The 13,326-nt window shown below is 50.2% G+C and overlaps 1 protein-coding gene across 9 annotated transcripts in view; it reads left to right on the forward strand.

Moving 5' to 3' along the window:
- SECISBP2 (SECIS binding protein 2) overlaps positions 1-13,085 on the forward strand; it is a 40,465-nt gene extending 27,380 nt beyond the window's left edge. For all 9 annotated transcript variants that reach the window (XM_059926994.1, XM_059926987.1, XM_059926988.1 and 6 more), the window contains 5 exons: positions 1,635-1,758; positions 2,360-2,580; positions 11,033-11,187; positions 11,526-11,718; positions 12,171-13,085. In XM_059926994.1, the coding sequence (XP_059782977.1) occupies positions 1,635-1,758; positions 2,360-2,580; positions 11,033-11,187; positions 11,526-11,718; positions 12,171-12,274 (797 nt within the window). In that variant the 3' untranslated portion in view covers positions 12,275-13,085. The remainder of the gene's footprint in view (positions 1-1,634; positions 1,759-2,359; positions 2,581-11,032; positions 11,188-11,525; positions 11,719-12,170) is intronic.
- The last annotated feature ends 241 nt before the right edge of the window (positions 13,086-13,326 follow it).

Here is a 13,326-nt window from a genome sequence, read left to right on the forward strand (position 1 = left end):
ATGGTCCTCGCAATTTGAAGTGCCATGAGAATTAACACCATTAACTGCAGAGCTGCTTGCCCACAAGTGTGTGAGACATGGTGTCATACAAAAAATGGGTGAAGTAAGCATTTTAGTGAATTATACATTCAGAACAGTACACAAATCATAAGCATATAGCTTGAGGGCTTTTTACCAAGTTCAGAGGTGTATCAGCCCCACAGTCCCCATGATTCCCGGTCAAGGCCTCAGCCCTGTCTGCAGCCCTACCCGTGAGCTTTCAGGCTTTGTTCCAGTGGAATCTTGGAGTGTGTGCCCCTCTGCCCAGCAGTATGTCTGTGGCCTGTAGAGGTAGTTCCCGATTGTCATTGCTGCATAGCATCCAGGAGTACAGACGTGCCAGGTGGCACGTGAGCGTTGTGGGCGTTTCCACTTTGGGGCCATTAGAAGCAGAGGTGCTGTGGCAGTGTGGGATGTGTATAGGGAACGTGAGCACCCCTCCTGCTGGCATTTCCCCGGGGTGGATCTTGGGGTTGGGTCCACTGCCACCCAGCCTAGAGGCTCCTGCCATACAGGCTGCCAGGGGTTTTACAAGCTACGCCTTTCGGTGGTGGAGAGGCCAGCCATGGGACATTGTCTTCCCTGGTGGGTGAACTCCTTCCCTTGGTGATGTTATTGCACTTGCACTTTGGAAGTGTCTAGAAGTAACAATTTGAGTGTTGTAAGCTGTTATTGAATCCTTCTGATGGGTTTAAACACACCTATTGTGGCTCTCCCAGTTTAGATGTTCAGCTTCTCTTTTAAGGGTTATTTGATAAAGGAATGGTTTCAAGCATTTAAGTGCAAAAAAATTGAGAACTAATAAACCTGCTTTTAAAACTTACTGATAAGGACTTCAGGTTAAATTTCAAAATTAAAAAATAAATTTGGCCACTGAACCACACATTTAAAAATGGTTAGGGAATTCCCTGGTGGTCCACTGGTTAGGACTCCACGCTGTCACTGCCAGGGGCTTGGGTTCCATCCCTGGTTGGGGAATTAATATCCCACATGCTGCGTGGTGCGGCCAAAAAAAACAAAAACAGTTAAAATGGTAAATTTTGGAAATATTTGCCGCAATAAAAATAAGTAAATAACTAAATAAGGGGCGGGGAGGCACCTCTAGGCAGTGCAGAGAGTCGCCCGGTTCTTCTGATTTCCCAAGCCATTCCCGTCACTCGTCTGCCTGCTGTGACACTCGGTGGCCGTGTCTGGATGTGGCGGGTGTGTGCCGCCGGCTCGGGCTGCTCTGGCGACACTGCCCCTGCTGAGTGTTCCCTGCCTCAGTCCCCGCAGGCTGTGTGTGAGCCCCGGAGGGGCCGTGCTGTCGGTCCCCGCAGGCTGTGTGTGGAGCCCCGGAGGGGCCGTGCTGTCGGTCCCCGCAGGCTGTGTGTGAGCCCCGGAGGCGCCGTGCTGTCGGTCCCCGCAGGCTGTGTGTGAGCCCCGGAGGCGCCGTGCTGTCGGTCCCCGCAGGCTGTGTGTGAGCCCCGGAGGGGCCGTGCTGTCGGTCCCCGCAGGCTGTGTGTGAGCCCCGGAGGGGCCGTGCTGTCGGTCCCCGCAGGCTGTGTGTGAGCCCCGGAGGGGCCATGCTGTGACTTCTTTCTCTGAAACTCCAGGGGGAACGGAAGAGTCGGTGTCCTGTGCTTCTGTGGCAGAGAGCAAGTCAGAAGACCGGCTGGGAGCTGAGCCCCAGAAGGAGGTGGAGGCCTGCCCCAAGATCCACAGCCGGCGGTTCCGGGAGTGAGTGAGCCGGGCAGCTGTGGGGCCTGGGGCACTGTGCTCACTCTGACACTGGGCGTTGAGTTCTTGGATGTTTGCATCCTCTCGGTGGAAGGTGGCTAGGACCTGGTTGTAACACATGCCAGGGCTACCTAATCTGCTCCCGAGAGGTCCTAGTGCCGTGATGCCAGAGGTGCCCTTGAATCCAAGTTGTGGTTGGGGGAACGGGTAGTGAGGTGACAGCCCGTTGCATCTGGGTTCCCTCTCGTTGTGTAATTTCTGTACGTAATTTCTTAGGGTGCTCTGCCTCCTTCCCTCCCACTTTTCTTCAGGGTAGACTCTCCAAACATTTTTTTTCATGAGGAGAGGTGCCCAGGAGTGGCCGCCCTGGGGACATGGGGCCCCGAGGTCTTTGTCCCTTGTAGTTGGGGCTGGAGAGGATGCCTCCATCCATACCTTCCGTAAAATCCTATCAGGAGTTCCACCTTTTTGACTAGTATTGCTCTCAAAGCGTGATTTCTTGAAAGGGGCACGCTGTCCGCCTCATCTGAGGTGTGCCAGGAGCCGCGCACTGGAGTGTCACAGCCAGTGGGAACGTGACCGTGTCTAATGTTTCTTTCAGCTACTGCAGCCAGATGCTCAGTAAAGAAGTTGACGCTTGTGTTACGGACCTGCTGAAAGAGCTGGTTCGTTTCCAAGATCGTATGTACCAGAAAGATCCAGTCAAGGCTAAGACCAAACGCCGACTTGTGTTGGGGCTGAGGGAAGTTCTCAAACATCTGAAGCTCAGAAAGTTGAAATGCATCATCATCTCCCCCAACTGTGAGAAGATACAGTCAAAAGGTAAGGGCGCTGTGTCGTTCCTGGCGTGTGGCCCGCTGCAGTACACGCCCTCTGGCCACCACACACCTGTCAGCGGCTAAGGGGCACTGAGGCCTCGGCAGCTCAGTTTGTTTCATTTTCTCTTAATAGAGTAATTTGTTTCCAGAGTTTATCGGATCAGCCAGCGCATTCCTCTGTGAGGCAGGCTGTGGTCTTCACAGTGTGGCTCAGCTGGCCCGCGCAGGCCTCTTGTGGTCACTGGTCACTCACACCACAGAGGCTTTGTGACTGGCAGCTAGGCGGTCCCTGCATTGGGCTTTTGTCCGTTTTAAATGTGCTTGCTCAGTCTGTGACTAACTCATCTGTCCAGTGATTAAAAATGGGTTTGTCCAAGCACTTGGCCATCTTACTGATGCTGGAAGGTTCTGTTTTTCGGGATGTGATATGCTGGGCGAGGTGACTGACAGATGGACGTCTGTGACACCTCCCATTGGCCCTTGGGTGGTCCATTTTGTGTCCTCCTCAGGCTGTGCAGTAGAGGGGTTGTTAGTTAAGAGCAGAATGCCGTCACTTAGACACTGGTCCTCCATCTTCGTGTAAGTGTTTGGAGTCCTTCTCTGGTCCTGATCCTCTCTCCTTCAGTGTAAACTTCCACTCGGCTGGAACTGGACTTTCAGGGATCCAGTCCAGATCCTAGCCCTGAGCTTTTCCGGTTGCTGTTCCAGTCTGAAGACTTGAGGTTTCCTGACTTGCCTGCAGCACCCAGGGGCACTAGGGCAGCAGCTGGATCTGGATCTGCTCATTGCCAGCCCAGTGGGCTCGTCCCCGTCCTAGTTCAGGGCAGGTGCAGTCCCAGCCATCAGAAAGGGGTCTCAGGGGACCTGCCTGTTTGGTTGTGTGCTGGCAGTGTCCCCACCACAGTCCCATGGCAGGCGCTGGGCTTGACATGAATCCCTCCTCAAGCTCTCAGCCAGCCGCCTGAACCTCTTAAGGCAGTGGGTGCATCGGGCATTCTGCAGCTTCTCTTCTGGAATCGTTCCGGGCTCTGTGCTTCCTGTGCAGCTGTCGTCCTGGGGGCGGCCTCCCCCTTCTCCTGTTGGGGTGTGGTGTTTAGTGGCTCCCGTGCACTCCTTTGTCTCGGGCTGTGCACATCCCCGAGTGGCTTATGAGAGAAAGGGTACATGGCAGCACATTTAGAAGATGGTGCTTGAAATCCAGTCTTTCTGATTTCTGACCTTTTCCCCTTTGTTCTCCCTTCTCTCTGGAAGCTTGTGGGAAATTCCTTGTGCCCAGGGTTCCGGGAGGTGGGGCGGTTTGCAGGCAGTGCTCTCAGTTCTGGGACGTGCTGTGGGGTTTGTGCTCTGGATCTCCCTACAGTCGGTCCTCTCTAGGCTCTTCCTGGAACCATGTTGCTCAGATGGTGGGCCTCCTGCACTGCTGTCCTCCTGTGACTTTTCCTCTTCTTCCTTTCACCTCTTTCGTTTGGTTCTGTTTTCTGTAAGGATTCTTCAGCTATGTCTCAACCTTTCTATAGAGTTTTTTATTTCTGCTATTATTTTTAATTTCTGGGAGCTATTTTTATTGTTCTCTGAAGTTTCTTTGTGTGTTGCAGCTGCCGTTGCTCTGTGGATGTGTTTCCTCCTTGAGAATAATAGTGATGTGAAGGTTCCTTCTCCCTGCATAGCCTCCCTTCCCAGGTGGTTTGCTGTTTTGATCTCATGGTGGAGGTTTCTACAGATACCGGTGTCTGCTATCTGTTTTTTTTTTGTTTTTTTTTTTTAATTTTTAAATTTTTTTGGCCACACCGTGTGGCATGTGGAATCTTAGTTCCCCGACCAGGAATCGAACCTGTGCCCCCTGCATTGGGAGCACGGAGTCTTAACCACTGGACCGCCAGGGAAGTCCCCTGTTTGTCTTTAACAGCTTTTAAAGCTGACTAGAAATCTGGGGGCGGGGCTGGCATTTAAAGGCTTTGAGCTGCATTTGAGGGCAGTGGTTCTCAAACTGTAGTGAGCATCAGAGTCACCCAGGAGGCTGGTGAAGACACAGATTCCAGTTTCTTCCTGAGCAGGTCCAGCAGGCCCCAAAATTTGCATTTCTAGTAAGTTCTTAGTTGCTGCTGTGGATACCAAGCTTAGAACCTCTGCTGTAGGATGACAGCTGGGCTGCTGCTCTGTCGCTCTGACTCCGTATTCCCTGGGGAAGAACTCTTACCCCCTGGGAGTCTGTGACCTTGTCCTTACGCCCACGGTTAGAAGTGTGGGTCCCAGTGTCCCACAGACCTGCCGCCCTGCCTCACCAGAGGCCCGGCACTGGCATGTCGGCTGGGTGAAGTGGGTCTGGACACCAACTTGCTGTCACCTCATCTGAACTTCACCCTGTCTCTGAAGTGCCCAGTGCTGCCAGTTAGCTGCCAAGCTCTGGGGATTGAATTCTAGGGTATAAATGGCTGGGTCTAGGTGTTTTCCCATTGTTGGCTTAGGTCAGCTGAGTCAGCTGTTTGTGTTTCAGCTTCCAAAACTTTTTTGCTCTTATCTTGCATTCTCCTGTGGATTTTCACCTTTAAAAGACAAACCAGGGACTTCCCTGGTGGCACAGTGGTTAAGAATCCGCCTGCCAATGCAGGGGACATGGGTTCGAGCCCTGGTCTGGGAAGATCCCACATGCCACAGAGCAACTAAGCCCATGTGCCACAACTACTGAGCCTGCGCTCTAGAACCCGTGTGCCACAACTACTGAGCCCGTGTGCCACAACTACTGAAGCCCGCGCACCTAGAGCCCATGCTCTGCAACAAGAGAAGCTACTGCAGTGAGAAGCCTGCGCACCTCAACGAAGAGCAGCCCCCCGCTCGCCGCAACTAGAGAAAACCCACGTGCAGCAACGAAGACCCAAAGCAGCCAAAAATAAATAAATTTAAAAACTAAAATAAAAAATTAAAAAAAAAAAAAAAGACAAACCAAGAAACGGGAATGTGTGTATTCAGTTGGCAGTCCACCTTGCTCTTTCTTTAAGCCCCCACTCCTCTGACTGTGCCAGAGAATGGAGCTAAGAATGTACTGATGGGCATCTCAAGGATTTGTTATACATTTAAAATACGTTGTTGAATCATCCGTCCCTACATTGTTTTTTTTTTTTTTGCTTTGAAGCATAAAGAACTCGATTATGTGTTTTAGGAATGTTTATTCCTTGGAAAAGATAGCCAATAGATTGCGGTTATTTTACAGGTAAAATTTAGTATTACAGCCTGGGATTATGTTAAAATACTGTATTTGCTCCGAGTGGCATTTGCCTGATAATTCTGTACTTAAACTTTATATGGAAATTGTTTACCTGATTGAGCATTTGCTTGTTTTAAGTTGTCTTCCTGTGGAACTTTGAGAAGTCGGCACTTGGAGATGTTTTCAGCTCTCACTAGTAACGTCGGCTGAGCAAAACCATCTCGACTTGGCTGCTGTGTCGGGGAAAGCAGTGCATGCTTCCAGTGTCCTCTCCCGGGGGAGTCAGAGAGGATGCGCTGAATTCCCTCAAAACGAGATGTGACAACATGTGTGAAGTGTGATGTCATCTACGAGGGAGGCTCCTTGGGGCTGGTCACATGGGCACCCTCTGCCTGGCATGTCCCCACATTCCAGACTCACAGAAGGAAATCTGGTGTTCAGTGTAATCCTCACATGCATTTTGGGTACAGTAGCCACTCTTCCCAGGTGGGGTGACGGGTCCTCCCAAAGCCCAAATTCAGGGACCAGTGAAGGGTCAACCAAGTAAGCTGGCCTTTTTATGGATGGCAGCTGTTGGGCCGGGCGCATTATAGCTCTTTTCTGCACACTGCTGTAACAGCCTTTGTGACCAGCTCCTGGGTTGGGGTGGACACAAGGCAGAGACAGACCCTTGAGTGAGAGGCCATGGGGCTGATGTTGAAGAGACGCGGTCAGCCTCCCATGGTAAGCTGAAAATATCTCACTGTAAGGAACACAGCCATCGCCTCACCTCTGGTCCCGTCTCCCGCTTTTCACCGCCTGCCCAGAACTGTTTTTTCTTTAAAGTTTATATCCTGAGAGATTTCATCCTCATCCTCTTTGATACTCTTCAGGGAGATCTGGGGCAGGGGGGTGGGCAGATTTAAGGGATGTGGGGCTTAACCATTAATGCCCAGTCAAACCAGCTGCAGAATGAGTTCCCAGTTCCCTCAGAGCAGTAGGATGTGCATTTGAGAAGTTCTTCTTTTGAAAGAAGATTAGGTAATCATATGTAATTAGATACCAGGTGATAGGAGATCTTGGGAAATTCTTCCTTCTCATGCAGACATTGTGTGTTCGCTCAGGAATTGGTCAGTTTGCAGAGGAACCGGGGCAATGCCATGCTGTAACCTTCCAGATGCTAGGTTCAAAGAGCTCTCCATGCAAGAGGGCAGGATTCAGTGCTTGTTACTTTCCTTTGGGAGTAAGTCCCCCAGATACTTCCCACCATCCAGAGGCAACCAGCATTGCCATATTTTGATGTGTCCTTGATAGTCCGTGTGTGTGTGATCTGGTGTCCTGGATCCCATTTGTGCCTTGCTCTTTTTAATTTTATTTATTTATTTATTTATTTATGGCTGTGTTGGGTCTTCGTTTCTGTGCGAGGGCTTTCTCTAGTTGTGGCAAGCGGGGGCCACTCTTCATCGCGGTGCGCGGGCCTCTCACTATCGCGGCCTTTCTTGTTGCGGAGCACAGGCTCCAGATGCGCAGGCTCAGTAATTGTGGCTCACGGGCCCACTTGCTCCGCGGCATGTGGGATCTTCCCAGACCAGGGCTCGAGCCCGTGTCCGCTGCATTGGCAGGCGGATTCTCAACCACTGCGCCACCAGGGAAGACCCCTTGCTCTTTTTAGTATCAGTCTGGCTCGGGACCCTCCCATTCTTCTGGCTGCGCAGTCCTGGGCTGATGGACACTTCAGTTGCATTCAGATTTCTGTAGCCGTAAACAAGGATGTACCTTTCACAGTGTAGTTTTTTTCTTTTTTCTTTCTTTTCGGCCACGCTGCGCGGCATGCAGGATCTTAGTTCCCTGACCAGGGATCGAGCCCACACCCCCTGCAGTGGAAGCGTGGTCTTAACCACTGAACCGCCAGGAAAGTCCACACACTGTCATTTCTTACTGAACATCTCTGTAGGTACATTCCTAGAGCGAAACGGCCTGTGCACTTACCAGGTTAACGCACATGCCACGCTGCCCCCCAGGGACACTGCAGCCCCCACAGCCGGGCGTGCTGCTTCCTCCCGGCCTCCCCACCCTCTTGGGAAGATTCTGTTAGCATTTTCTTGTGAAGGGAGGTTGAGCACCTTTCCGCTTGTTTAAGGGCTTGGCATTTTCTGTAAATTGTTTATTCTTTGCCCATTTGTCTTTTAGGATGTCAGTCTTTTTTATATTTATGTGTACCTTTTTTTAATAAATAAGAGCTCCTTTGGGTAAGAGTTGTAAATATTTTTGTTTTGTCACGTGCCTGTTTCTCTTTAAACCTTTTTTGGCCGTGCAGAGACTTCAGGTGTGTACATATTGGTATTTTTTATTCTTGTTTTTATTGCATCTAGGTTTTATGTCATTCATCGACCTTCCTACTCCAGGGTTATTAAAGATTTTTTTTTCTTAATTCTGTTTTTTTTCCTGGTTCTTCCATGTTTTCATTTTTGTTTAGGTTGAATGCGTTTTAGTCTAAGATGGATCTTTGCAGAGGCTGACCCGCTCGCTGTCCCTGCTGCACCTTCTCCGGTGCTTCAGAGTGCTTTTGCCGACCTGCTCAAGTGCCACGCATTTGGCTCGTTTCTGGACCTTCCATTCTGTCGTTCTTCATCCCCTCGTTTACATTCTTGTAGTTTTATAGTAAGCTTTAATACCTGGCGATGCTAGCCTGACGTTAGTTTCCTTTTTCAAAAGGCTGTTCTCATATTGTGTATTGGGTTGGCCAAAAAGTTTCTTTGACTTTTAAGTAAAAATAAAAGACACATTTTTCATTTTCACCAAGAACTTTATTGAACAACGTATTCACCCTTTTGTTCCGCTACCTTCTGCCATTTTTCAGGCAACTTCATAATTCCATCTTCCCAAAGCTTTTTATCTTTTTGAGCAAAGAACTGTCCCGGGTGCCTTTTACAGTCTTCCAGGAAATGGAAATTTTTTCAGTCAAGAGATTTTTGTAAAGACTGAAATAAATGGAAATCCGAAGGTGCAATATCTGGTGAATACGATGGATGAATCAGAACTTCCCAGCCCAGCCAAGCTGTAACAGTTTTTGTCTGGTTATCAAAGAAACATGCAGTCTTGCGTTATCCTGATGGAAGATGATGCATTTTCTTTTGACTAATTCTGTATGTTTTTCAAGTGCTGCTTTCAGTTGGTCTAACTGGGAGCAGTACTTGTTGGAATTAATCGTTTGGTTTTCCAGAAGGAGCTCATGATAGAGAACTCCCTTCCAATCCCACCATATATACACCATCACTTTCTTTGGATGAAGACCAGCCTTTGGTGTGGTTGGTGGTGGTTCATTTCGCTTGCCCCACGATCTCTTCCGTTCCACATTATTGTACAGTATCCACTTTTCATCACCCATCACAATTTGTTTTAAAAACGGAACATTTTCGTTACATTTCAGTAGAGAATCGCATAAGGAAATACAGTCAAGAAGGTTCTTTTGCTTAACTTCTGTGGAACCCAAACATCAACGCGATTAACATAACCAAGCTGGTGCAAAACATAACCAAGCTGGTGCAAATGATTTTCAGTGCTTGATTTGGATATTTTGAGTATGTCGGCTGTCTCCTGAGTGGTATAACATTGATTGTTCTCAGTCAATGTCTTGATTTGGTCGCTATCAACTTCAACTGGTCTGCCCGACCGTGGAGCATCAGCCAGCGAGAAATCTCCAGCACGAAACTTTGCAAATCACTTTTGACACATTCAATCAGTCACAGCACTTTCTCCGTACACTGCACAAATCTTTTTTTTTGCGTTTCCGTTGCGTTTTTACCTTTCTTGAAATAATAAAGCATAAAATGCCGAAAATGTTGCTTTTTTTCTTCCATCTTCAATATTAAAATGGCTACACAAAAATTCACCAATTTTGGGCTTCCCTGGTGGCGCAGTGGTTGACACTCTGCCTGCTGGATGCAGGGGACACGGGTTCGGGCCCTGGTCTGGGAGGATCCCACATGCCGCGGAGCGGCTGGGCCCGTGGGCCAGAATTGCTGGGCCTGCGCGTCTGGAGCCTGTGCTCCGCAACGAGAGAGGCCACGATAATGAGAGGCCCGCGCACCGCGATGGAGAGTGGCCCCCGCTCGCCGCGGCTGGAGGGGGCCCTCGCACGGAGGCGAAGACCCAACACAGCCACAAATAAATAAACTAAAAAAAAAAAAAATTCACCAATTTCGATAAGTTTTTTTAAATGCATGCTGATATGACAGTTGTCACAATACAATCTAACAAAATTGTTTCAAATGAAGTTAAAGACAGCTAAGTGCTACTAGAGACATCTTACGGAAAAAAAGAACGAACCTTTTGGCCAACCCAATATTTTCTTATTTCTCAAAAAAATCCCACTTAGAGTAAATTACAGTATAAAAAGTTTTACGTTAACATAGAATTGACATGTGATCATATTGGATCATTCCATCCAAGAGCATAGGTGCCTTTTGTTTAGATTTTCTATTGTGTTTCACTAGCATGTTGAAGTTGCTATATAAATCTCACGTTTCTTGCCACATTTATCCCCACCTGTTGTCATCTTTGGTTGTTGTCATATATAGAGTCATTTCTTCCGTTTTACATTTTAGCTGGCTGATGCGTGTGTGCAGACTGGTGGTTTCTGCATTACTCGTGCACAGATGCCCAGATGTGATCCTCCTGTTGGTGGTAACTCGTCAGTGCTGCTGGGTTTCTGGTTGCACAGGCACGTCACCCGCACGCAGGGCTCCCTTCACCCTCTGCTCTCGGTGCCACCCCCACCCCACTCCTGCCCGTCTGGTGGCTTTGCTGGGAGGCAGGGTTGGAGGTACTCAGTGACCTCTCTGGGCTCTGGATTTCCACTTCTAAGCGGGGTGCAGCCTCCCCCTCAGGGTTTTGTGAGGATATAGGAGCCAGCCCACACGAGGCCGTTAGACCGAGGGTGGCACGTGGTATTCAGCAAATACTTACCAAGACTTCATTTTTCCATTACGCACAGCACCAGCACCAGCTGTTGACTTGACGTGGACGTGTTTTATCATGTTTTATTGCTTTTAGAAGTGTCTCTCTTGGAGAGTTGATTTCTTCCATGTGGCCGAAGTAATAGTGTACTTGCACCGCAGTGACTGGCTCTCTCCCGGTGAAACCTGGCCTGGGACACTGGCTTGAGTAAGGAAATAGCCAGGAGTGTCACTGTCGGGAAAAGCCGTTGGCGGCCAGTGTCACCAGCATGCTCGTGTGATGCACTTCCTTGTCATTTTCGTTGTCCTTTGACCAGGTGGGCTGGACGACACCCTGCACACCATCATTGACTACGCCTGTGAGCAGAACATCCCCTTTGTGTTTGCTCTCAACCGCAAAGCTCTGGGGCGCAGTCTGAACAAGGCTGTTCCTGTCAGCGTGGTGGGGATCTTTAGCTACGATGGGGCCCAGGTGAGATGGCGAGGGGGCGCCGGCCTGTCTTGCTCGTGGAAGGGAGTCGGGAGGGATGGTGGCTGTCTGCACTTCCACAGCACAGCAGCCCTGAGCCTCCGGGGCCCCAGTGTTGAAGGCAGCAGCGTTGGTGGCCTTGTTGCCTTAAAAGCATAGAAGTGTGATTCTGAATTTAGCTCCGGGCTCACTGCTGCCACAGAGGAGCCTTAAGCAGGCCTGAGGTCAGCACCTGCTCTTCCCTCGAGCAGCACCGCAGGCGGGCAGCACCCTGCTTCCCTGTGGAGGGCGCCATCGCCAGTTTGCAGGGGATGTCACCTGTGCTCTCGTTTCTGCCCAAGGACCAGTTCCACAAGATGGTCGAGCTGACGATGGCGGCCCGGCAGGCGTACAGGACCATGCTGGAGAATGCGCACTGGGAGCTGCCGGGAGAGCCTGGGCCCCTCGCACCCGCTAGCCCGCCCACGCAGGGCCCCAGCTGCTCTGCAGAGGACAGACCCCTGGCCCCTGCCGGAAAAGAGGAGCCACGCTACAGTGAGTGCTGGGGGAATGGATTTGGGGTTGAGCCTCCTCTAAGTCTTCATTGACACTGATTTAAAAAGGGTGCCCAGGAGAGCAGCATGGCCACTGTGGCAGGACCGGCTGCAAAAGGCCCCGTTAAGACCCGGCCCTTGTTTAAGAGGTGGTCTCAAACTTGGGAGGGCTGGTCAGTGGATGTCTCAGACAAACCTCGGGTCAGAAGGCACCCAAACAGAGGGCATCCTTGAGGACAGCTGTATCCCTGGCGGGCGGTTGTCAAGGCCGGCGTGCGCCAAGGTGTTTGATGCTGCTCACGAGGGGGTTGCAGTTGGGGACTTGGGCTTGAGTCCTTGCTGGGCCCCATCTAGGGAGCTGGTTCGCTGGGCAGGCCACATGCTGCTTGCTTTCCAAGAGACTTCCCTGACTGTCCCCGCCTGTCCATCAGCTGTGCGCTTTCTTGTTTCCAGTTGAAATCTGGAGAAACCATCTGGAAGCATACACTCAACGTGCCCTGGAACTGGAGGAATCGCTGAAGGCTTCGACCTCTCAGATGATGAACTTGAATTTATAAGAATTCTTTCCTGTGTGTTTGTGTATTTGGGGTAAGGGGGCAGGGGCTGAAAGACTTCGGGGTCTTTTTCTTTTTCTCAGTTCTTCGTTGACCTAGTGTGTGTTTTGTATGACTGTTTAATTGGGAAATTAACCAGCAGTGTTTGTAGGCATCCAAAAGCTGCGAGTCCCATGGACGGGCACTTGGTATGCTGGCGGAAACCTTTTCACAAAGCCTCGGGATGCAGCCTTGGCCCTCTGAGTGCAATATGAGTCTGGAAAATGCTGGAAAAGGTGGTGCTCGGAGTACTCTGCTGCTGCTAAGGGAACGTCTCTCCATTGCAGAGTAGTGGAGCCAAGTTAGTTTGTGGAAAGCAGCGGGGGCCCGAGGTGACGTGGCTGGGAGGCGGCGGGGTTCCAGCCTGATGTTCCCAGTCCCGGTGACCAGCACAGCCCTGCAGAAGCCGCTGGACGGGCACTGTGGGGGCCAGTGTTAGCGCAGGAGCGGTGGGGTGGGGAGGGGTGCCTTTCTCAGGTTGTGGCTCTTCAGCCAGAAGATTTGGGGGTACTTGGAGGGTTTGCTAAAATGAGCCTCAGGAGGAAAATCGGTTCTCTAACCTGTGACCTTTTGACATGAATTATTCCTTTTATTCTTTATTTCGCAGAGAAACAAATGTATATTGAAGTTCCTAAATTTCAGTTTTCATAATCTACAAATATTTTCTTTCTTTTGTAAGTGAACATATTTTGAATGTGGTTTCTATCTTAGAAGCCAGAAGGATAGAAGTTTACTTTCATATTTTCCTGTAAGTAAGAGGGTTTATTTATTTTGAATAAAGAGTGATTATTTAATTTCACTGGCGACTCCAGTCATCTTGGTCTAATCAGTGGTCCTGCGTCCTGATACGTGTCTTTTGGGCACTCTTCTTTGAACTGAAGGGGACTGAGCAGGGAGAGGTTTGCTGCGCTCAGGCCTCTTGGGTCTCGAAGTAGCGACTAACCGTTAGAGACTGTTGCTGGACCCGCCTCGGTCCAGCCTGCTGGTGGGCTGGTCACGGGAAATGGCAGGAACGA

The sequence above is a fragment of the Balaenoptera ricei genome, chromosome 6 (genome assembly GCF_028023285.1).
Source record: "Balaenoptera ricei isolate mBalRic1 chromosome 6, mBalRic1.hap2, whole genome shotgun sequence".
NCBI lineage: Eukaryota > Metazoa > Chordata > Mammalia > Artiodactyla > Balaenopteridae > Balaenoptera > Balaenoptera ricei.